The 23659-nt window shown below is 42.8% G+C and overlaps 2 protein-coding genes across 2 annotated transcripts; both read right to left on the reverse strand.

Moving 5' to 3' along the window:
• Window positions 1-17632: 17632 nt before the first annotated feature.
• LOC117461551 (trypsin-1) lies at window positions 17633-19174 on the reverse strand. The gene is made up of 6 exons (XM_034103478.1): window positions 19095-19174; window positions 18743-18893; window positions 18363-18613; window positions 18138-18274; window positions 17931-18032; window positions 17633-17818 (listed from the first exon to the last, which is right to left on the reverse strand). The coding sequence occupies exons 1-6, from the start codon at window positions 19132-19134 to the stop codon at window positions 17771-17773; spliced, it is 729 nt and encodes a 242-aa protein (XP_033959369.1). The 5' UTR covers window positions 19135-19174; the 3' UTR covers window positions 17633-17770.
• Window positions 19175-20443: 1269 nt separating this feature from the next.
• Window positions 20444-21034, reverse strand: LOC117460692 (trypsin-2-like). Its single transcript, XM_071206072.1, has 4 exons — window positions 20989-21034; window positions 20748-20884; window positions 20591-20692; window positions 20444-20491 (listed from the first exon to the last, which is right to left on the reverse strand). Exons 1-4 carry the CDS (start codon window positions 21032-21034, stop codon window positions 20444-20446), a joined length of 333 nt encoding a protein of 110 aa, XP_071062173.1.
• Between the last annotated feature and the right edge of the window lie 2625 nt (window positions 21035-23659).

A 23659-nucleotide genomic window follows, 5' to 3' on the forward strand; every position in this document is an offset into this window, starting at 1 on the left:
TAGCGCTTTTCACAACTCAAAGACGCTTTACAGTATGAGGGTTACTATAGGGCAGTGACCATCAACTGGCGGCCCGCGGGCCACATCCGGCCCGCCAGACATTCTCATCCGGCTCATCCAGCCCGCCAGACATTCTCATCCGGCCCGCACGACAGGGGGTGACCCACCACTTTTGTAGCCACTGGTTATATAGGTCCAAAAGTTCCTCCAGAGGGGTCTGTGTACTTTTTGTCAGTTTGATTTTTCGTTTGAACCAAAAGCCAAAATGAAAAAACGGGAAACCAAAACCATGTTCCCGTTTTTGTTGTCTGAATCTTAAAAGGGATAACGAGAAAACCTCATTAAAAAAAGGTCTGTGAACCTTTTAGTAGTTTGATTTTTAGTTTGAAGCAAAAAGAACCAGCACCTTACCGTGGTAGAGAGGTTTGTGTGCCCTGATGAACCTGGGGGCTGTGTTGTCTGGAACCTTGTGTTCCTGGTAGGGTCTCCCATGGCAAATTGGTCTCAGGCAAGGGGCCAGACTAAGATTGGTTCAAAAGACCTCATGAAAGGAAAAACAAGAAGTGAGGATACCCGGCCCGGAGGAAGCCCGGGGTCCCTTTCTGGAGCCAGGCCCAGAAGGAGGACTCGTCGGCGAGCGTCTGGTGGCCGGGCTTGCCACGGAGCCCGGCCGGGCCCAGCCCGAAAAGGCAACGTGGGCAACACCTCCGCTTCTCCCTCCCGCGGGCCCACCACCTACGGGAAACAACGATGGGGTCGGGTGTGCTGCCAGAAGGGTGGCAGTGAAAGCGGAGGGTCTCGACGGACCAGACCCGGGGGGCAGAAGCTGGCTTTGGGGACGTGGAACGTCACCTCTCTGGGGGGGAAGGAGCCGGAGCTTGTGCGGGAGGTGGAGCGGTACCAGTTGGATCTGGTTGGGCTCACCTCTACGCACAGCGTCGGCTCTGGAACCTTACTTCTGGATAGGGGTTGGACTCTATTCTTCTCCGGAGTTGCTCAAGGTGTGAGGCGCCGGGCGGGTGTGGGGATACTCACAAGTCCCCGGTTAGGTGCTTCGTTGTTGGAGTTTACCCCAGTGGACGAGAGGGTCGCCTCCCTACGCCTGCGGGTTATGGGGGGGGGAAACTCTGACTGTTGTGTGTGCTTATGCACCCAACAGCAGTTCAGAGTATACGGCCTTCTTGGAGACCCTGGAAAGAGTCCTTTATGGGGCTCCTGAGGGGGACTTTTTAATCTTGCTGGGAGACTTCAACGCACATGTGGGCAATGATGGAGACACTTGGAGGGGCGTGATTGGGAGGAACGGCCCCCCTGATCTGAACCGGAGTGGTGGTTTGTTACTGGACTTCTGTGCTAGTCATGGATTGGCCATAACAAACACCATGTTCGAACATAAGGATGCTCATAAGTGTACGTGGTACCAGAGCACCCTAGGCAGAAGGTCCATGATCGATTTCGTTATCGTATCATCGGACCAGAGGCCGTATGTTTTGGACACTCGGGTAAAGAGAGGGGCGGAGTTGTCAACTGATCACCATCTGGTGGTGAGTTGGGTCGAGTGGCGGGGGAAGCCTCTGGATAGACCTGGTAAGCCCAAACGTGTAGTTCGGGTGAACTGGGAACGTCTGGAGGAGGCCCAAGTTCAGGAGGCCTTCAACTCGCACCTCCGGCGGAGCTTTTCGTGCATTCCTGTGGAGGTTGGGGACATTGAACCAGAGTGGTCGGTGTTCAAAGCCTCTATTGCCGAAGCCGCGGCGGGGAGCTGTGGTCTCAAGGTCCTAGGTGCCTCAAGGGGCGGTAACCCTCGAACCTCCTGGTGGACACCGGTGGTCAGGGAAGCCGTCCGACTGAAGAAGGAGGCCTTGAGGGATTTGTTATCCCGGGGGACTCCCAAGGCAGTTGCAAGGTACCGACAGGCCCGAAGGGCAGCAGCCTCAGCCGTGGCCGAGGCAAAGCAGCGGGTGTGGGAGAAGTTCGGAGAAGACATGGAGAAGGACTTTCGGGCGGCACCAAAGTTGTTCTGGAAAACTGTCCGACACCTCAGGAGGGGGAAGCAGGGAACCATCCAAGCTGTGTACAGTAAGGATGGGACGTTGTTGACCTCAACTGATGGAGTGTTAGGGCGTTGGAAGGAACACTTTGAGGAACTCCTGAACCCGACAACTCCGCCCTCTATGTTAGAGGCAGAGCTGGAGTATGACGGGGGATCAACACCAATCTCCCGGGGGGAGGTCACTGAGGTCGTCAAACAATTCCACAGTGGCAAAGCCCCGGGGGTGGATGAGATCCGCCCGGAAATGCTGAAGGCTCTGGGTGTTGAGGGACTGTCATGGTTGACACGTCTCATCAACGTTGCGTGGAAGTCGGAAACAGTGCCGAAGGAGTGGCAGACCGGGGTGGTGGTTCCCCTTTTTAAAAAGGGGGATCAGAGGGTGTGTGCCAATTACAGAGGCATCACACTACTCAGCCTCCCCGGGAAAGTTTACTCCAAGGTACTCGAGAGGAGGGTCAGGCCGATTGTCGAACCTCAGATTGAGGACGAACAATGCGGATTCCGTCCTGGTCGTGGAACGACGGATCAGCTTTTTACTCTCGCAAGGATCCTGGAGGGGGCTTGGGAGTACGCTTATCCGGTCTACATGTGTTTTGTAGACTTGGAGAAGGCGTATGACCGGGTTCCCAGGGAGTTACTGTGGGAGGTGCTGCAGGAGTATGGAGTGAGGGGGTCTCTACTCAGGGCCATCCAATCTCTGTACTCCCAAAGCGAGAGCTGTGTCCGGGTCCTCGGCAGTAAGTCGGACCCATTTCCGGTGAGGGTTGGCCTCCGCCAGGGCTGCGCTTTGTCACCAATCCTGTTTGTAATATACATGGATCGGATTTCGAGGCGTAGTCGTGGGGGAGGGGGTCTGCGGTTCGGTGGACTAAGGATTGCACCACTGCTTTTTGCAGATGATGTGGTTCTGATGGCTTCATCAGTCTGCGACCTTCAGCACTCACTGGATCGGTTCGCAACCGAGTGTGAAGCGGCTGGGATGAAGATCAGCACCTCCAAATCTGAGGCCATGGTTCTCAGCAGGAAACCGATGGACTGTCCACTCCAAGTAGGGAATGAGTCCTTACCCCAAGTGAAGGAGTTCAAGTATCTCGGGGTCTTGTTCTCGAGTGAGGGAACAATGGAGCGTGAGATGGGCCGGAGAATCGGAGCAGCGGGAGCGGTACTGCAGTCGCTTTACCGCACCGTTGTGATGAAAAGGGAGCTGAGCCAGAAGGCAAAGCTCTCTGTCTACCGGGCCATTTTCGTTCCTACCCTCACCTATGGTCATGAAGGATGGGTCATGACCGAAAGAACGAGATCGCGGATACAAGCGGCCGAGATGGGTTTCCTCCGCCGGGTGGCTGGTGTCTCCCTTGAGAAGTTCGGTCATCAGGGAGGGACTCGGAGTTGATCCGCTCCTCCTTCGCGTCGAAAGAAGCCAGTTGAGGTGGTTCGGGCACCTAGTTAGGATGCCACCTGGGCGCCTCCCTAGGGAGGTGTTCCAGGCACGTCCAGCTGGGAAGAGACCAAGGGGTAGACCTAGGACCAGGTGGAGGGATTATATCTCTTCGCTGGCCTGGGAGCGCCTTGGGATCCCCCAGTCAGAGCTGGTTGATGTCGCCAGGGAAAAGAAAGTTTGGGGCTCTCTGCTGGAACTGCTACCCCCGCGACCCGACCACGGATAAGCGGGAGAAGATGGATGGATGGATGGAAAAACAAAACCAAAGCCGTTTTCCCGTTTTTGTTGTCTGAATCAAAAAACGGATAACAAGAAGACGGATTTTTGGTTTATGATAACAACTTCATAAAATGTTCCGTTTTGTATTGAATAATGAAGAAAAGCAGTCCGGTGGACCGGAAGTTAAAGAACATCTTTCAAAATAAATGCTATTTTTTATAAGTGGGGGGTGGACCGAACATGCTTTAGGGGGGTCGTCGTCTCCTCTCGGGGGGTCCGGGGGCATGCTCCCCCGGGAAGATTTTTAAAAAAAAGAAAAAAATGTATTTAAAAAAAAAAGATTTTAAGTGAAACATCCGGGGCTTTTCAGAAAACATCAGGGGCTTGAGCCCAAGTAGCCACCCCCTAGCGCCGCCACTGATGCAGGCCATAATCACTGCTAGACGCTCAAAAGAGCTGTTACCTTTTCCTCTAACTCTCTCTCCAAAAGTGGCCTCCATTGTTGTGCACAACAAAGTGTTCAAGCTCAGGTTTCTAAGTGATCGAATTGGTTACATGGCTTTTAACATGTGCATTCTGGATGCAGAGGTTTGATAATTGAGTGTGGTATTTCAATGGCAGTGTTTAGCAAACAACACACAGGCTGTCGGTTTTGAATAACGTGTCTAGTGTTAATGAGAGTGTGTAGTTATTTGCAAAAAGTGTATTTTGGAATATCAAACTTAGGGTAAAGCAGACAATGTGCTTATGATTTAGCATATCTGTTCAATAGATGAAAGGCAACTTGAGATTGTGGTTTCAATAATTATGCCAAAAGCACCAGTTAGTGTCTTGGTAATTGCACAAAGCTAATAGGCCACAAATAATGAAATTGTTCTCATAAAAAAATAATTCTCTGATAATTCATATTGAATATAATCTATCGTTGCAGCTTTAACCACACTATTTAAAATGTTGTTCTCCTCCATATTTTATTGTAGTTCATATCATAACCCTATTAACCAACCTGCACCATATGTTTGTTCCTTCAGGCAGATTCTACTTTACCTCACAAGAGTATGAACTATATGTTATTATGTTTTTGTGTTAAATAAAGCCATTTTGAAAAATAAATGTTGGTAAATGTTACAAAAGCTTTTTGGCTTGATCAGATTTTGAGTCTGTTACAAATATGATCATTGCTTTATGTATCTGTATCTCACTACTCTGAACAACTACAGTGAATTTAAGAAACACCAGACATAATTCTCAACAGACATTGCAGGCACCTGTGAATGTAGTTAGAGACACACAGAGGTCTGTTGTCTCTTGTATCACTTGGATCATGTCACTGTCTCTGTATATGTGTTGAATCAGCATATTTTCCTCTTTAGGTGACCTCAAGAGACTTTAAGATGATAGTTTGGATTGTTTGAAGTGGGGCTGTATGAGGTTCTTATCCAGTCAGTGTATAACCTCCAGCAGACAGCGGTCGGTACGACCCCAGTTAGTAGGAGAGACAGGAGTACCAGCACAGCAGCAAAACCTATTTCATCCACCCAAAAATGCCCCACCTGAAAAAAAATCGCTATATTTAGCGTTAAATAACGTACAGTTAAACTGATATAGCTTGTGGTGGATAAAATAAATGTTGCTTCTGCCCACATCCTCAGCAGTACATGGCTCTGCTGTGCCGGGGCTCCTGTATGTTTCTCCACACGACTACCACTTAAAAATACCAGAACTATCCCCTTAAGGGCAGCTGTTGATGTTCACAACAACAAAAAACGCATGCAGATGGTTGTAGTCTGTAGCCAGCTGTGGTAAATCTGGCCGTGGTGGAGCATGGTGGTGGAGCATGGTGGTGGGTAGCGGTGTGACTTCTAGCTGTCATGGTGATGTTCATATGACAAGGGACTGCCAGCTTGAAATGTACTGAGAGCAGAGTCCACTAGTGGCACCTCAGGGATACCTATGGTGCAGAAGCAGCAGTGAAGTGATCCTTGTAGATCCCTTGCCCTGTCTAAAATGAGCCAAATCCCCAGGAACATGTTGAACCAGACGGTAACTAAGACAGTAATAACACTTCATCCGGAACTCACTGTGGGGACTTTCCTCATGGACCTGTAGCATAACACCCTGACACATAACAAATACAAAGTATGTTCATTATGAATGCACATACTGTCCCTCCTCTCGGCAGGAAACCCGGCGGAGCAGGCATCAACGGAACCCCCAACGGAACAGGACATGGAGTTGGCAGGACCCCTGGCAGAAGGGTCGTTGACGGGACCCCCAATGGGACAGGACATGGAGTTGGCAGGACCCCGGCAGAAGAGTAGTCGGCGGGGCCTCCAACGGCACAGGCCACAGGGTTGACAGGACCCCCGGCAGAAGAGCAGTCGGTGGGACCCCCAACGGGACAGGGCATAGGGTTGGCAGGACCCCCAGCAGAAGAGCAGTCGGCGGGACTCCCAACGGGACAGGACACAGGGTTGGCAGGACCCCCGGCAGAAGAGTAGTCGGCGGGACCCCCAACGGGACAGGACATAGGGTTGGCAGGATCCCCGGCAGTAGCGACCTTGGGTCCCTTGAAAGGCGCTATAGAAATATCAGTTATTATTATTATTATTATAAGAGTAGTCGGCGGGGCCTCCAACGGCACAGGACACAGGGTTGGCAGGACCCCCGGCAGAAGAGAAGTCGGCGGGACCCCCAACGGGACAGGACATAGGGTTGGCAGGACCCCCGGCAGAAGAGTAGTCGGCGGGAGAGCCAGTACTGGAGACGGAACCATGGCTGTTGGGCACGGAACAGAAGCCTGGACCCTGGCTGTAAGAGCCAGGAAATGGAGCACGGAAGCATGGCTGTGTGGGCCGGTACTGGTGCACGGATCCATGACTTTGTGGGCCCGTTCTGGAGCCTGAACCATGGCTGCTAGGGCCAGAACTGGGGCTGGAACCATGGCTGCTGGGGCCAGAACTGGGGCCGGAACCATGGCTGCTGGGGCTGGAACCATGGCTGCTGGGGCCTGTACTGGAGCCCAAAGCATGGCTTCTGGATAGGATTTTGGATATAAATGCAGTGTATTCAATGCTCAAATTAGTGAAGTTTACACAGGCACGTGGGGGGAGGGCAGCTCGGGGGATGAGAGGAGTGCATGGAGACACGTGATGTAAAGTCTTGTTTTACGTAAATTGAAGAACTGAAGTAAAGATCGTCTTGTTTTTTAAACGTATGCACGCCTGGAAATCCCTCTTGTGTCCACGTGTGCAACAAATATTGGAGGCACTGCTGAGGTATTAATGTTTCGCCGTGTCTGTGTGTGACACTAACGGCCCGTCCACACTACAGCGTCGACAGCGTCGACAACTCCAATCTGCCCATTCACTTTGAATGGGGTGATGTCACGTTGCCTCGCTTTTTCGCCGAACTGAATTGTGGGTAGCATAGCGGTCCGTCTCCGCCGGAGACGCCTGAGTAGCCAGCGCCAGCCAATCAAATCCCATTTCGGAAAATCTGACAGCTCAAGCCGTAGCCAATCAAACCGCGTCTAAGCTGGGAGAGATATCCCACCGTTCATTTCTATATTTCAAAAAAAGTTGGAGGAGAAACTAATTATTGCTGTAGCAAATCACCCGGTTTTGTATGACCAGACCCTCTTCACCTACCGGGATACAAACCGGAGGAACCAGGCATGGAGGGAGGTGGCAGAGACAGTGGGTGAAACTGGTAGGTTTTCGCCTGTTTGGGGAGTTTATATATATATTGCTCCCATAAAATCCCCGGGGGTTTTTGCTTTGTATGTCGGGGGCGGGAGATTCATGTGATTGGTTGTTGGTCGTGTTGCTTGAATAAAATCCCCAAGCTACAGACACGCCCAGCTCCAAGCTATTTTTGAAGCTGTAGTGTGGACGCTCCGTAACTCTGACGGAGTTTTCCCCTGACGGGAGCGAGCAGGGCTGGAGCACTGGACGCGCACAGCAGGTTGCAACTGGATCAGCTCAAAGAGGTGTGTGATGAAGCTAAAGTCTCAAGTGGAAATGTCATTACAAGGCGAGCATTAATAAGACTAATAACAGAATCCGTGGATAATGTAATAAATTATGAAGAAGAGGATATTTCAATGTATCATCTAAGGAAATTGCTAAAACTCATTGAGCAAATAATGAAAAATACTGGCAACAGTGATGATATGGATACAACACAGAGCAAAGTACAGAACAGCCAGCAAACAGCTGAAGAGTTGAGTTTGGCTGAAAAATATTCACAGCTTCAGCTAAACAGTCAAGCGCTGCATGATGAGGTTAAAAGACTGAGTGAGAGAGTGAACAGCACACCATTAAGTCAGGCTTTTAGTGCACATGGCTTTCATGTGGCACTTTTCTTTGTAAAAGTGGTGTAAATAATACATAATATTGTACCTTCTTAGCCAGAGAACGTAAGCTAGCTATTAACTTTCTTATTCAATTAAGTTGGGATAACATTAGCTTCAATAAGTTATGTGACAATGGTCATCATTAAACATCAGAATGACTGAACTGACTGACACTACTGTGAACCTGCTAACATTGAAATATCCTGACCAGGATCAGGGTGTAATTAATAATAAAGGCTATTCTTCTGTCTAACAGGTGAGATGGCTGACAATTAAGAAAACAGAGTTCAGTGAGGAAGAGAGCCGGCTTGGTCTTCAACAGGATGCCAGGATCACATTTGATCCTGTTTAAAGGTAAGTGCTTACAATTTTGTATGTTTTAAATAAACACAAGCAAATAGTGCAAATTAAATCACAATATCTTAATTTATAATCCCAACATTGCTTCCCATGGGAATCTTAACTCCAAAAAGTTACTTTTTACTGGCAGTATTAACATTTAAAGCTAGGGGGGGAAAAAGCTATGCAATTATTTAAGATAAGATAATTTTGTAATATTTGGTAACATTTTCTAAATATTCATTCATCAATAAATAAGCCACTTACAAAAGTCAAATGTGAGTGTTTAAAACAAAAGAAACACCATATGCCTGTTACAGACTCTGGGCATCATATAAATGGGCCACATGGAAGTTGAGCATGTTCCCATATAATAATACAAAGTTACCCCAATCACTGTTTTAGTCAAAAAGTTATTATTCAGAATAAATCATATATAATTAAATAAGCATGTCTGGGGCCAATTGGGTTATTATTTCTTATTTACATTGTTTTACAACAGTTGTGATGATTTAAAGATAACCCTTTGGATGTTTAAATCAAACTTTGTTGATAAACATTTGAATGTAATGTGTCTCAGACACAGGTGAGTGAATATGTAAACATAGCATTCTAACCGGTAACATGACCGTGGTTTATTCATAATAATGTGTAGTCAAAGAGATTTCACACTGCTGTCTCCTGCATTGTCTATTGCTAGTATAAAATGAATTGCTCTAGTTTGAATCTCACATAAGAATAATCAATAATAATACTGACCATGTCTGTCAAACAAATTATTTTTCTTTTTAAATGTTACTTTCAACACTGTATCCAATCCAAGTATGCAAATTCTACTACTAACATTCAATCTCTATTTAAGTCTTGACCCCTTGATGCATCTCTTGAAGACAAGTTACTGGGAAAACACCAAACTGCAAGATGAAAACTATTGTCATTGATTGGATGCCACATCTCTGCCTGTTTGCAGAGACAACTCCCCAGAAGAAGAAATAACCTGCAGTTACAGGGATGCTGACTGGCCTTTGCGCAAACAGGTACATTTACACATATATCTCAACAATAACATGTGATTCAACACATTTGATTGTTTCCGTCCAAATAATTATAGTACGTGATTAATTTGTTTATCATTGGATATCTATACCTTTTGAGATCTTCTCTTAGTGCATTCTTGTTTTATAGGTTCATTGTACGTATAATTCTACACTTCCTAAGCCTGTGCATGTTTGAAAAGGTAATTTGAAAGCAGTCCATTGCAACCCCTTTTTGAAGAAACTAAATTGAACATATGTTTAGACTAGCTATAATGGGATTTGTTACTTAAACCTGTCACACACAATGGTTTCTAGTCTTGTCCTTATGGGGCCCTCCCGTTTTGGTAATTTTAAAACATTTGTGCAGCACCTTTTAGAATCTAAACTCAAGTTGTTGTAGGCGTAAGTTAACACTTTGTGAGCATAAGCATGGTTAAAACGGTTATCATTTACCTTAGTCACACACACTGGTTTCTAGTCTTGTCCTTATGGGGCCCTCCCATTTGGTTATAACTTAAACTAATTTTAAAACATTTGTGCAACACCTTTTACAATCTAAACTCTAGTTGTTGTAGGCGTAAGTTAACACTGTGTGAGCATAAGCATGGTTAAAAGGGTTATCATTTACCTTAGCCTCGATGGGAGTGGTTACTTAAACCTGTCACACACACACTGGTTTCTAGTCTTGTCCTTATGGGGCCCTCCCGTTTGGTTAGGACCTAAAATGAATACAATTATTTCTAAAGTACCTTTATCACATCTAATAGTAGGTCCTTGTATGTATAATTCTACACTTCCTGAGCCTGTGCATGTTTGAAAGGGTCATTTGAAAGCAGTCCATTGCAACCCCTTTTTGATATTGTAAAATGTATTGAGACCACAGGACTAAATAATGCCATGCCTTTGTTTTGATCCAAATCCAGTTTCAGATAGTTTGTCATTTAGCTAACTTCAGCAACTAATGATTATATGCATGGTTACTATATTCTTAGTGCATTCTTGTTGTATCTCAGTTCCAGGTGACAAACGGGCAGACTAATCCAGGGAGGGAGTTGAGGACGAGACTCTCTCCTTGGAACTTTATGTCCACATAAGCATCAAACAGTGACTGTGCTACTACCGAGGTAATTCAGTAATATGGAGCCGTCTCCACAATATGTTTATTCTTTCCTTTTCACTATGTACCAAGATAAGACCTTTTACATAATGTTTACATGTATTATTATGTACATTTAAGTAAGTATTCTGTCTGTAATACATTAAGTGTATTCATTTACTCTGCAACATAGCAGGAGACATAACAGATTTAATTAGACATTTTCAAGTATTTGGCTTGGATGTCACAAACTACACTGGAGCAGGACTGTAAATGAGCCACACGGACATCTTCTGGAATACCATTTTGCTACTTTGATAAATTCTATAAATTATGCCAGACGCTAGTTTGTATCTGCACAATGAATGGGAGCTTACAGATAAATTGACCAATCACTTTGTTGATAATCAAACTCTTAGTAGCAAACTAAATGGCGGGTCTGATTGTGATGGAATAAAGTGATCAGAAGGTGTCGCACCATTAACATTCTTTCAGATCTGCAATATACTTTTTAAATTGTTTATAAGATTCTTAACTGTATGATAACTGGCTCTTAAACTTCTTAAATCTATGACATGTTATTATTTGTCCACCTAGGGCAGGGGTCGGCAACCCGCGGCCCACGGGCCGCATGCGGCCCTTTAAGCCCTCTGCTCTGGCTCCCTTGAGCTTAGACAAAAATAAGAAGGAAATAAAATAAAAGTATTTGCAGGACTATTTATATTTTGTTGGATGGTTGAAAATGTTTCTTATGTTGTATTTTGAGGTGATACTGTGACACATAAATAAAAAACAAAACGGTTTTAATTAGGTCAACTAAAATATGCGTCACATCCTGCTCCGGTCCCGCGCGAGCGCCTTTTCTTGGAGGCGAATAACCTGACCCCCGGCTCGATGAGCGAACTATGGATAAATCAAAGAAAAGTACCGGAGGAACACAGGATTTAATTCTGCGTGGACAGAGTTATCTGCTTTCAGAGCACACGATGCTGGTATACCGGGATGTTTGATATGTGGAGCAAAGTTGTCAACGGTGGTGCAGCCTTTACGTATCGAACAGAACGGAGAGGAAGCCAGCTGACGATCTTCAGTCATAATTCAATGGGGTATGTAATTTATTTCAGAAAACACTTTTTGTTATATTCCATGGAATGCTCTTAACGTCCCGATAGCAATGAATATATTAAATGCTTTGACAATAAATACATACAAAAAATAATCTCTGGAAGCCGTAGCGCTGTAAAAAGCACGACCAATCATCTGCCTCAGCCCGGCTAAAATAACTGGATGGCCTACCTGCCTGTCAGCCTTCCATCTGTGCACAAACTTATCTCGTGCCCTCATTGGTCATGTGCGCGTTCGTGTGTGTTGGGGGAGGGGCTCTGTAAGAAAGTCTGAAGGAAGAGGCATATTTTTTCCGGGTGTGTACTTTCAAATTCTAGCGCACTCGAGCTGGTTTCTCCATTCTTACCTTTAACTATTTTTAGGGTGCAGATATATGTTTTATTTATTTCAAAGTGGGCCCATTTAATAATAATTTTTTCCCCTTCAAATGTGCAGAGGACTCCCCAAGTGCTGTGTTTAATTTATTTTAAAGTAGGCCTGTGTATTATTTTTAATTCTCCTTATAAAAGTTCTTTGTTTCTTATTAGAGGTTAACAGTTTTATTTCATGTAATAAATAGCCTAATAAATGCAAAAAAACTGTAGTTTTTGTCTGATATAACAATAAAAAACTATGAAATATGTTTTGCGGCTCCAGACAAAACATTTTTTGGAAAAAAGGAGCGAAATGGCTCTTTTGGTCAAAAAGGTTGCAGACCCCTGACCTAGGGAAACAAACGTTTGTGAAACGCAGCTGGACGTCGGCGGAAAGTGCTGCTGTGGAACAACACTTGGGTTACGAAATGGACAATCAAGAACCAGGTTCCAGGGAAAGATGCATGTGAGGATTGTATCTCTGCCGAACCTCAAGCCCTAACAAATAGGGACTGGGGAGCCGTTAAGTATTACATGAACATTACAATTTCTGCTCTCCGAATGTAAATGAAATAAAATTGAACCAAGGAAAAATACGTTCAATGTTGAAAGAAGGATTTCAAGTACCACTACCAAAACTAGGGGCTTTACCTAAACCAAACCAAATTCTCATCTTTAAATCGTCCACTAATATAAATTAAAGGGAAATCAATTGCATTCCGATTATGCTGCTAGAAAGAATCATCCATGTTTTCAAAGATTTCCTATTTTGCTTTTAGGGTTTTCCCTCTCCTGTAGTGTAGAACATATCTTTTTGTGCATGTAAATGTTTTTCAAAGTCTAAAATCCCTCATTGAAGCATGGAAACATTTCACAGGAGAGAAACTTTATACAAATTTGAACCTCAAAATGACCAGAATATGTCCTTGTTAAATGTAACTCAAAAGGAGGTAAAAGTCTACTGAGTTGTTAGGCCTGTTTGTTTTGTTTTTTGGGTCATGGGATTGGTCAAGTTGTACATTTTGTTTTAACGATATAGAAACACCCCAATAATATACAAATAAATATTTATTGCATTAAAAGAATGTTGTAGAGAGTTTATATTAATTATACTTTTTTCTCAAGAATTACTAATAGTTGCCTCTAAGAAAAAACAATGTTGAACGAAAAGGATCTTTAGGGGATTATTGATTTGGTCTCCATGGTGTTTCAATGTTACTGCCATGTCTACTGTCTAGTTATATTCTATGTTAAGATGAGGCTAATCACCTAAGTAATGACTTATCTTACCAGAAATGTGAATTTGTTGGTGTAAAAAATATCAAAGTAGAATGTAAATGTTCATGATGCTGTTCTGCAGTTTCTTTGGTAACAAGGAAAGTCCATTCAACTCAATAATGTCTCTAGTAACTCTGATCCCTTCCAAGATATGAAAACTAGAAATATGTGTGTGTCTGATCCCTTCCAAGATATGAAAACTATTATCATTTGAACAATGACAAATATTCTCATGAATATTAAACACAACAACCTCTGAACATTACACATATTCGCCTCAATTCAACAATATCATAATACAATACAAAGTGTGTGTGTGTGTGTGTGTGTGTGTGTGTGTGTGTGTGTGTGTGTGTGTGTGTGTGTGTGTGTGTGTGTGTGTGTGTGTGTGTGTGTGTGTGTGTGTGTGTGTGTGTGTGTGTGTGTGTGTGTGTGTGTGTGTGTGTGTGTGTGTGTGTGTGTGTGTGTGTGTGTGTGTGTGTGTGTGTGTGTGTGTGTGTGTGTGTGTGTGTGTGTGTGTGTGTGTGTGTGTGTGTGTGTGTGTGTGTGTGTGACACAGTGATTCCCACAGTATGTTAATACTTTGGGGGGCCCCCAAAGTATAATGGCTCCCCCCAAAGTATAATTTGTGTGTTTGTTTGTTTGTTTTTTTTACTCAGTGAGCACTCATTTGCATTTGCATTGGTGGCAATGAGTGCTCAGTGAGTAAAATAACTTTGGGGGGGAGCCACCCATAAATTATACTTTGGGGGGAGCCATTATACTGGTAAACAGCCTCTATGGGCGCGAGTCCAGACCCACTTTTGGAATCAAATGATGACGTCAGTGGGATTATCTCCTTTATCAACTCCTAAGCATCCCCGGGACAACATCACTAGCCCCGCACCTAAAAAGGTGTGAACTTGAGCCAATCAAGGACTACTACGTCGTCCTTAGGCGAGTTTGCCAACGGGTTCGCCAATCCTCACGGTCCTCCATACACCCGGCCAGCTCTGTGGAGCTTTCACAGAGCTTATCCATAGATGGACCGGAATCGGAACACTTTCATAACTCAGTAATTACACTACAGTTACTAACATTGCCCCGACACGCGTTACTTCGTTACTTACTAAAACAGTCATAATCAAACCTCAACAAACACCTGCAAAGAACACGTGCTAAGGTGAAGCTAACGCACAGCTATTTGTTGTTTGTTTATATCACGTAGTCTGTTCTTCTTCTCTGTTTTCCGGTTGTTGCCTGTTTTGAATGACGAATACACACTACCGCCGCCTTCTGGTAAGGAGAGTTATTGCCACTCACGCATGCGCAGTTCGTACGTGCTCGGCTGAAGTCTTTGCGGCGTCTGGTTCCAGTGCAACACATGGCCAACACGCAGGAGAACACGCCGACGCAACAGCGTGAGCAGAGATAGACTGCGCAAAATATACAGATACCAGGAGACAGAGGACAGCCATGGTCAGATAGGAAAACATTCAGGATCTGGATCAGTCTTATGCGACAATGGAAACTGAACTAAAGAGAACATTTGAAACTTTAGCAGTCTGCGTGATCTGCCTGCAGGGAGGGGCGGTCCGGCCCTGCGAGTAAAGCAACAAGTAAAGTAACGAGTTACTTTATGTAGAGAGTAACGAAGTAGTGTAATATATTACTTTTTTTTAATGTAATATATTACTTTTTTTTTAGTAACGACCCCATCTCTGGTTATAGGTATGCATAGTTTTTTATGCATTTTGAGGGTTTGGGGGGGTTTGACCCCCAAAAACATTTTCGAACCCTAGGGGCTGGCTCCCCCAAAAGAATTAAATAACATAACCCTAACCTGACCCTAACCCTAAAACCGAAATAAAGTAACAAAAAAAAGTTAGTAAATCTTCGCGCGCACATGTCCGTTTCTCCATTTCTGGAAGTTGGCAACCCTACTCACATCTCACATCACATCGTCATAAACAAATAGCGGAAACAGACCGAAAACACTTTATTCCGAGTGTGCTTGCTTTTCTCTTTGAACGTCATTGCATAACGGCATTGTAATACACGGTTCGGCTGCATTCAATATTACATATCTGCCGTAGTTCTCTATTTATAGAGCCCTGAAGAGAAGACTTCTATAGACAAACATGAGGAACTGCCGCCAACACTGAAAACGTGACATGGATCATAAATATATCAGCCATTAAACAACATCTTACATTTCTTTTCACACAATACGTCTCCTTGCAGTATCAACACTAATTCGGCTGACTTTTATATTTGATCCAATTGGTAGATAGGCTGTATTTACACCATAAAGGTGCACAGCTGATATAAAGGGACACCTGGTGGTTAAAGCATGTTATTGGATTTCATTATTTTTATTATTAGATATTAATAGGATCCCTATAAAGTATATTCATTACTCGTTATTCTCTACTAATAGTTAATTAAAGACTGTATATAATGACTATTTTGCACATCCCTTTCAAGATTTCAAGATTTTCTAAGGTTTATTGACATATCATATTCACAAACGGTGTAGTTATGCAATGAATGAAAAACTTTGTGTATACCTCCAGCAATGTTAACTATGTTGAAGCACTTATTTTAACTGATATTATACTTATGTATTATACTCGTATATAAGATGGATGTAGATAGTATAAGAAATGTGCAGAATATGACAATTTAATGGTGGAGGTACACACATATTGATAGATGTCTTGTAATGTACTGTTGAGGAACCTGCGACCAAAGTTTTTCATCTCCGGCCTTGTCAGGTATTGAACACAGAATTATTAAATATAAAACACAGAATTTGTGTGATTATACTAAATGATTTACAAATAAACACCACTGCATATTTACAACTGTTACACATGCTGATGTAATGCAAATGTTTCCAACTTGGGATCAATAAAGTATATCTTATCTTAAGCTGATCGATGGCTACTGCCATATTTGTAAAATGTGCCTCTGAACCTTGACAAGTGCATGTTTCAGGCTTATCAATGAACAACAGGAGGGGTCACAGACATAAGACCAGCTGTTAAATAAAGCTCGTTCAAATCCAGTTTTGGACAGTCTGCCGTGGTTCCATCCCATTTTAAGTGCTGTTCGACGCTCGGCACACTCTCCAATCACAGAGCTTGAGGACTATCACAGGGTTTATCCAGTCTATAGGTTTGTCAAGCGAAGCGGAGAGAATACTTACTTCCGGGTGTAATATTCTGTAAAGCAAATGAGCTGCTCCGACCCTCGGTCCTGACGGACTCCAACTTGTGTTTATTAATCAAACAAATAAATAAACACAAGGATAATTATGTGTTATTGTTGAGTAAATGGAGAATTGCACAGGGGAAAATAACGTATGCCACAATTTTAGATGCGGATTTTGTTAAACTAATACGTTTGCGCTGTGGACCAACACTATACATTGACGGGGAAGGGGGTAGCAATAAAGATAACACCATTAAACAGTTACACAACATAACAGAAATAATATCGATAGCAGCATCCCTAGCAACCACCTTGGTGACAATGAAAACGTTGTATAGACACAATTTCCTGAAGTAATCTTCGTAATAACTAGCAAACTAAAGATCATGTGCATCCACTGCACACATAATCTGAAATAACAACTCATATTTCTCGCATCAAATGACATCAAAACGCATTTTAATGGCCAAACTAACTTTAAAATAGGCATTTTACACCGAGAATAAAACGAAGTTCGGCCATGTTTTTTTTTTCTGCAGGGAGAAATGTGAAGATCACGTGACATAGACGCCTACCGTTGGAATGAATGGTGAAAAAAAACATAGGGATCTTACAATTTCAGAGGCGTTTTTGTAGAAATACTACGTCCTACATTGTGGACCAACGTAGTTATTACGCGTTTTTTTGTGAGACTGGGTTGAAATATCTGAGACAATAATATATTGATGAAAAACAGTATAATAGGGGACCTTTAAGATATTACATTCAACTCTATCTTAAAAGTCACATTATTTAATAACAAGTTGGATCTAATGGGATTTACATTTTATACATTCTATAAATCAACTGATCGGTGTTCTTTATCATATTTCCTGTTTATTTGTTAAGGACTTTGCTGCACTGCACAAATATGTATTGGTGTTTATAAATAGAAACAATTAAATTCTAATGTTTTACATTCAACACATTGCGTAGCATATCTTTGTAATGTAATTGAGTGCTACACCAACATTATGGATGTGTACAAAATAAGGAGCAATTGATTGTATTTTATACTGAGGATTAGGAAATAGTTCACACCTTCATGGAAGAATGAGTGAAGATATGATGAGGCAAACAAAGGCAAACAACGAAGGGAATCATTATTTGAAAGTCAAGGTGTAGGACTTTATTTACTCAGATTGCACATTATTCAAAACTCAACAACAGCAACAACAACAGTGGAGAGGATGATGGCAGAAAGGCAGCAGAGTAAGAATGTGATCGCAGGATCAGACTTAATAGCTGGCCATGGTGGTCTCCAGCCAATCGTTGAAGAGGCAGACCTGTGAATGGAGACACAGTGAGGTTTGTTAGGAAGTCAGCAATCAACAAATATTTTAGTCTAGCATAAAAAGTGTGAAATGTAGGTTTCATGTAGAGATATTTTTGGTTTACCTTGGCGTAGACACCGGGGTGGTCTCTCTCAGCACATCCGTAGCCCCAGGACACAACACCCTGCAGCTCTCCGTTACACACGACGGGTCCACCAGAGTCTCCCTGAGAGAGAATTAATTTGTGAAGGAATGTACACATTTTCTGTATATGCAACTAAGATGCATTGTTATAGGAAAAGGAATCCTGCAGAGTTGTTTTGTTACACACCTGGCAGGAGTCCTTGCCTCCCTCCAGGTATCCAGCGCAGAACATGGCATCAGTGATCATGCCGGGGTAAGAGTTATCACAGTCCCTTTCGGACAGGATGGGGATGTTCAGGCACTGCAGTTTGTTGCCGTCAGCAGCTGTAATTTAGTAAAACAGGGTTAGAATAGCACAAATAACACAAACATAAAGTGGAACTCGAGCTGTTAAAATGCAGGTGTTACTTACTGGAGCTCTGGGTGCTTCCCCAGCCGGAGACGGTGCACATGGTGCCAGCAGGGGCACAGCTGCTGGGCAGAGCCACGGCCTGAACGTACTGGTTGAGGGTGGCGGGCTTGCTCAGCTTGATCAGCATGATGTCATTGTCGATGTTGTAGGGGTTGTAGTTGGGGTGACGGATGACACGGGAGGAGCTGATGAACTGCTCGTTTCCCTCGGTGACCCTGATGTGGTGCTCTCCCATACGAACCTCCACACGGCTAAAAGAAAATGGAAATGACTGGATTAGTAACAAAATACAGACAACTGATCATCAAATATTAATGTGCATGCCCTACGGGTTAGTAAATCAATCCTATGACCCTGGAAAACATGAGGAATGTGCTTACGACTTGTAGCAGTGAGCAGCAGACACCACCCAGTTCTCGTTGACCAGGGAGCCTCCACAGAAGTGGTAGCCAGAGTTCAGAGACACCTGATGGGGCATGGAGTAGGGAGTGCACTCCTTCCCTCCGACAATCTTGTCCTCCTCCGTGGCAACTGAGAAAATACACATCAGCATCAAGTTAGTTGTTTGATACTACTCTTTAAAAAAAGTTACAATATAACAGACATCTATTTGAATGTAGAACCAGTGTACATTGTTCATTTGAGAACTTTGGGCACTAAGTTTTGGGATAAAGGCCCACAGACTGTCTGCAGAAAGGAAGGCAATCGGCTCGATAGGAGCTTCACACTCACAGGCAGCTCCGATGAGCAGAATGAAGACCAGAGACATCATGGTTGCTGTGTGATTCTGTCGATGATAGCCTTCACCTGCAGACCTGGTTTATATCCTCAGTCAGGAGAGCTGCCCTGCTGTCCGGCCCTCCTCATTGGTCAGCAAGGAGCCAATCTCTGCTGCAGGAGGTTGGAGTTAGGTGATTCATTTAAAGAATTACATAACAAATATCTTTATTGAAGTAAGGATAGCTTTCTTGTTAGAAAATTGGGGAAATTAAAAGGGGAAAGTATGGATAATATTGGGTCCTTTTATTATTTATTTATTACTTTATGACAATACAAGTCCAAATAATTCTTATACGATCTCTAATATCGACACAATGTAATAGTTGAACCTGTTTGTTGTTGTTTTGGGTGGTTAGGCCAAAGGACCCTGACCAAGCGTCGGTTTTTGAAACACAGGGAGTGATCTTGTAAAGTTATTGTAAAAAACGACATTATTACCACATATTTTTATATGCCACATTTGACATAAGATTCAACACTCACAGACCAATTTATTGCTAGGAATGGCTTTTGTCTTGACTGTCAGGATGACACAGAAATTGAGGGTAAAATGCAGTTTTTTTAATCCACTTCACTTATCTATCAGCTATAAATACACAATATAATTATGGTTTGGATGTCAAATAAAGGATATAGCCCTAGAAAAGTATTTATTGGTAAGAAGTCGAACAGGATGCTTGATATAGCACCACTTTGTCAAACTCATCTCTGAATAAAAACAAAAATCCTTTAAATTAGTTTGCTATGGAATCATTTCTCACAGTGAGTGTTTCTGCTCCTTCTTTTATTTTTCCTAAAAATATTTGTTTGCGACTCATAACTTTTGTAAAGGTTTGAATCCACCTCTTAAAGTTGGCTTGTGTTTCTCGGTCACATTGCACAGGTAAACAGGTCCCCTCTATATTGTGTGCTCACTGTATCTCACAGCTGTGTGTTTCTCAGCATCTGCAAGCTACGTTTAAATTATGATACAAGGGATGGGGAAATTATAATTAATTAAGAAGAATCTTTTATTCGCTTTATTTCTTTGGCAGCCTGTGTCCTTTATATCAATGGATATGATAACAAAAAAAAATATTATCTTAATATTTAATGACATTTGTAATTTCTTATACAAGTTATGGCAAAGTTCAAATTGCATCAACTAGAAATACCATTTAAATTAAAGGAACAAAATATTGCAAAGACAAAACAATGATTCATTTAAATCAATTTATTTATTTCACTATAAATCCAGCAAAGACAGTTAGCATTAGGATAGACAGTATATGTGTGTCTGATGTGGAGGTTGGATGGTGGAGTTAATAGGTAGCCATTGTGTTGCGCAGCCACTCAGTCTGCACACACACCTGAAAATAAAAATATATCAGTCAGTTCGTTGCAGTGAAACATGACAAACTTTGAGGAGTGTGATATTTCTCTATTTTTAGGAGATGCAGGGAAGTTACCTTGGAGTGGACACCAGGGTGGTCCTTCTCTGCACACCCGTAGCCCCAGGACACAACAACCTGCAGGTTACCGTCACACACCACAGGACCAACAGAGTCTCCCTGAGAGATGTCATTTTAGAGAGTTAATTTTTTTTCGTCAATCAGAGATACACACCTGGCAGGAGTCCTTGCCTCCCTCCAGGTATCCGGCACAAAACATGGTGTTGTCGATCATGCCGGGGTAGGAGTTATTACAGTCTTCATAAGAGAGGATGGGGATGGCAACACACTGCAGCCTGTTGCCATCAGCAGCTGCAGCAATGCAACAACAGAGAGGGGTGCAGGGGTTTGTTGTAGATTACGTTTTTTTACACATTGCAGAGCAAGAGCAGCTATAGCACCACTACCTAACCAACCCAACCCTGTATCACGGCAAGACGTGAACATGTGACGATTTACCATGCTGGGAGACGTGAAGATTTCACGATGTCGTCCCTTCAAACGTGACAGTTACACGGTGTTGTTAACATGGCCCAAATACCCGGAAATGCCAAGCAAATGCTGTACCACATCGGTCGGTTGTTATTCTCAATATTAATATAATAATGATTTATTTTTTAATAGTCACACTCGATTTCGCCGATTTTCTTGTTGCCCCAGCTGGTCGACATCTCTTTTAGCAGAAACAAAGGCTACATTAATGTATTAAATCGATGTTAATCCATGTATGCGGTTGTGGAATTAACGGACGTGACGTTGTGCGATTGCGTTGCCAGGCAACAACTTGGCTTCATGTTAATTTACAAACTCTTCAACTAGAACCGTAGTTATATTTAAAAACATTTTAGAAGGCCTCACGATATACTTCAATGTACATTTTAATTTAAATGTGAAGGACTGTGTGTATAACAAAATACATCCGTCAAAAACAATACCGGAAACAGACGTAGGCAAGATCCTCAGCTCGGTGATTGGATGGTTTAGCCGCAATGCACGTTGTGTTTTTGCAATGTGAAATCCGAAAACATTTTAAAAAAATAAAATAATACTTTATTCCGAGTGTGTGCTTGCTTTTCTCTTTGAAAGTCATCACATAACGGCATTGTAATACACGGTTCGGCTGCATTAAATATTACATATCTGCCGTAGTTCTTTATTTATAGAGCCCTGATGAGAAGACTTCTAGACAAACAGGAAGAACTGCCGCCAAAACTGGAAACGTGACGTGGATCATAAATATATCAGCAATTAAACAACATCTTACATTTCTTTTCACACAATACGTCTCCTTGCAGTATCAACACTAATTCGGCTGACTTTTATATTTGATCCAATTGGTAGATAGGCTGTATTTACACCATAACGGTGCACAGCTGATAGAAAGGGACACCTAGTGGTTAAAACATGTTATTGCTTTTTATTATTTTATTATTAGATATTAATAGGATCCCTATAAAGTATATTCATTACTCGTTATTCTCTACTAATAGTTAATTAAAGACTGTATATAATGACTATTTTGCACATCCCTTTCAAGATTTCAAGATTTTCTAAGGTTTATTGATATTTCATATTATACACAACTACGGTGTAGTTATGCAATGGATGGAAAACTTGGGTCGCAGGTTCCTCAACAGTGCATTACAAGACATCTATCAATATGTGTGTATACCTCCACCATTAAACTGTCATATTCTGCACATTTCTTATACTATCTACATACATCTTATAAGAGTATAATACATATGTATAATATCAGTTAAAATAAGTGCTTCAACAAAGTTAACATTGCAGGAAAGCGATAGGTACTTTGTCAGGCTTAATATTTATCTACCCCCAAAGCTTTTTTCTTATTCAAAAGAAGACCTTAACCTAAAGTATTCTTTAATGTTGAAATAAAGCCTTGTTAGTTTGTCTGTTTTGCAAATCCTCCTATTAATATCTAATAATACAAATAATAAAATCCAATAATGTGCTTTAACTTTAACAGTGTTAAACTTGATTTTGACAGGAAAGCAACTGGAGACTTCTAGAATTGTGTGAGTAACATTCTGTTTTTAGACTTCTCTGATTCAGTGTGTGTACTCTGTATCAATGCTCTGTAGTTGATCTGACTGAAATTGTGATTTTAAATCTCAAAACCGCTACAGTATCTGTCAGGCAGAAACTTGGGACAGGTAATTTGACTGAAACCTTAAAACTGAACCAACTGACTGCTAGGGTTAACTTTGATTTAAACATTTGTAGAATACTAAGAGCTTTATTGAGTAGGTGTAACTGTATTAAGGGTTACACTCATAACTTTATAATTTAGGTTTTAATGTAATTGACTTAAAAGACAATAACGAGTCAGGAGGAAGCCAGTCTCGATTTCCTTTTGAGGGCCACCAGCTGCAGAGAGTTAACTAATTAAAGGGACGTGGCTCCACAGCTGTGAGAACTCAGCAATCAGGTGTCCATTTTAGGTAGCACTTTCCTGGAGCGTCAGACAGGCTAAGACTGGCAAAGACGTTAGAGTCCTGCGGGAGGCAAAGAGGAGGCAAATCCTACTTTGATTGAGCTAAGTATCGCTGGTGTTTTGTTTTATTTGGTTGTTTAGCCCCTCATGCTATAATCATGTGTATTTTCTCCATTCCTGTTTACATGTATGTGTCTTCTCGCAATTATCACTGGCCACGTGTATCTCGTAATCGATATAACCGGCCTGCTCTCGTCTATCCCACATGCTCCACTGACATCCAACATCTAGTTTCAGGCGGCCTGTGGAACTGCCAGTCAGCTGTTCCTAAGGCTGACTTCATCTCTGGCTACGCTTCCCTGCAGTCTCTGGATTTCCTTGCTCTCACTGAGACGTGGATTACTCCATCCAACACATCCACCCCAGCAGCTCTCTCCACAGCATATTCCTTCTCCCATACACCCAGACCCACTGGCAGAGGAGGTGGCACTGGTCTCCTGCTCTCTCCCAAATGGAGCTTTTCCCTCTTCAAGCTACCTAACTTCGCTCCTTCCACCTTTGAATTCCATGCCGTCACAGTAACCCATCCTATACAATTAACCATTGTTGTTGTCTACCGTCCACCAGGC

The sequence above is a fragment of the Pseudochaenichthys georgianus genome, chromosome 16, assembly GCF_902827115.2.
Source record: "Pseudochaenichthys georgianus chromosome 16, fPseGeo1.2, whole genome shotgun sequence".
NCBI classification, from domain to species: Eukaryota; Metazoa; Chordata; class Actinopteri; order Perciformes; family Channichthyidae; genus Pseudochaenichthys; species Pseudochaenichthys georgianus.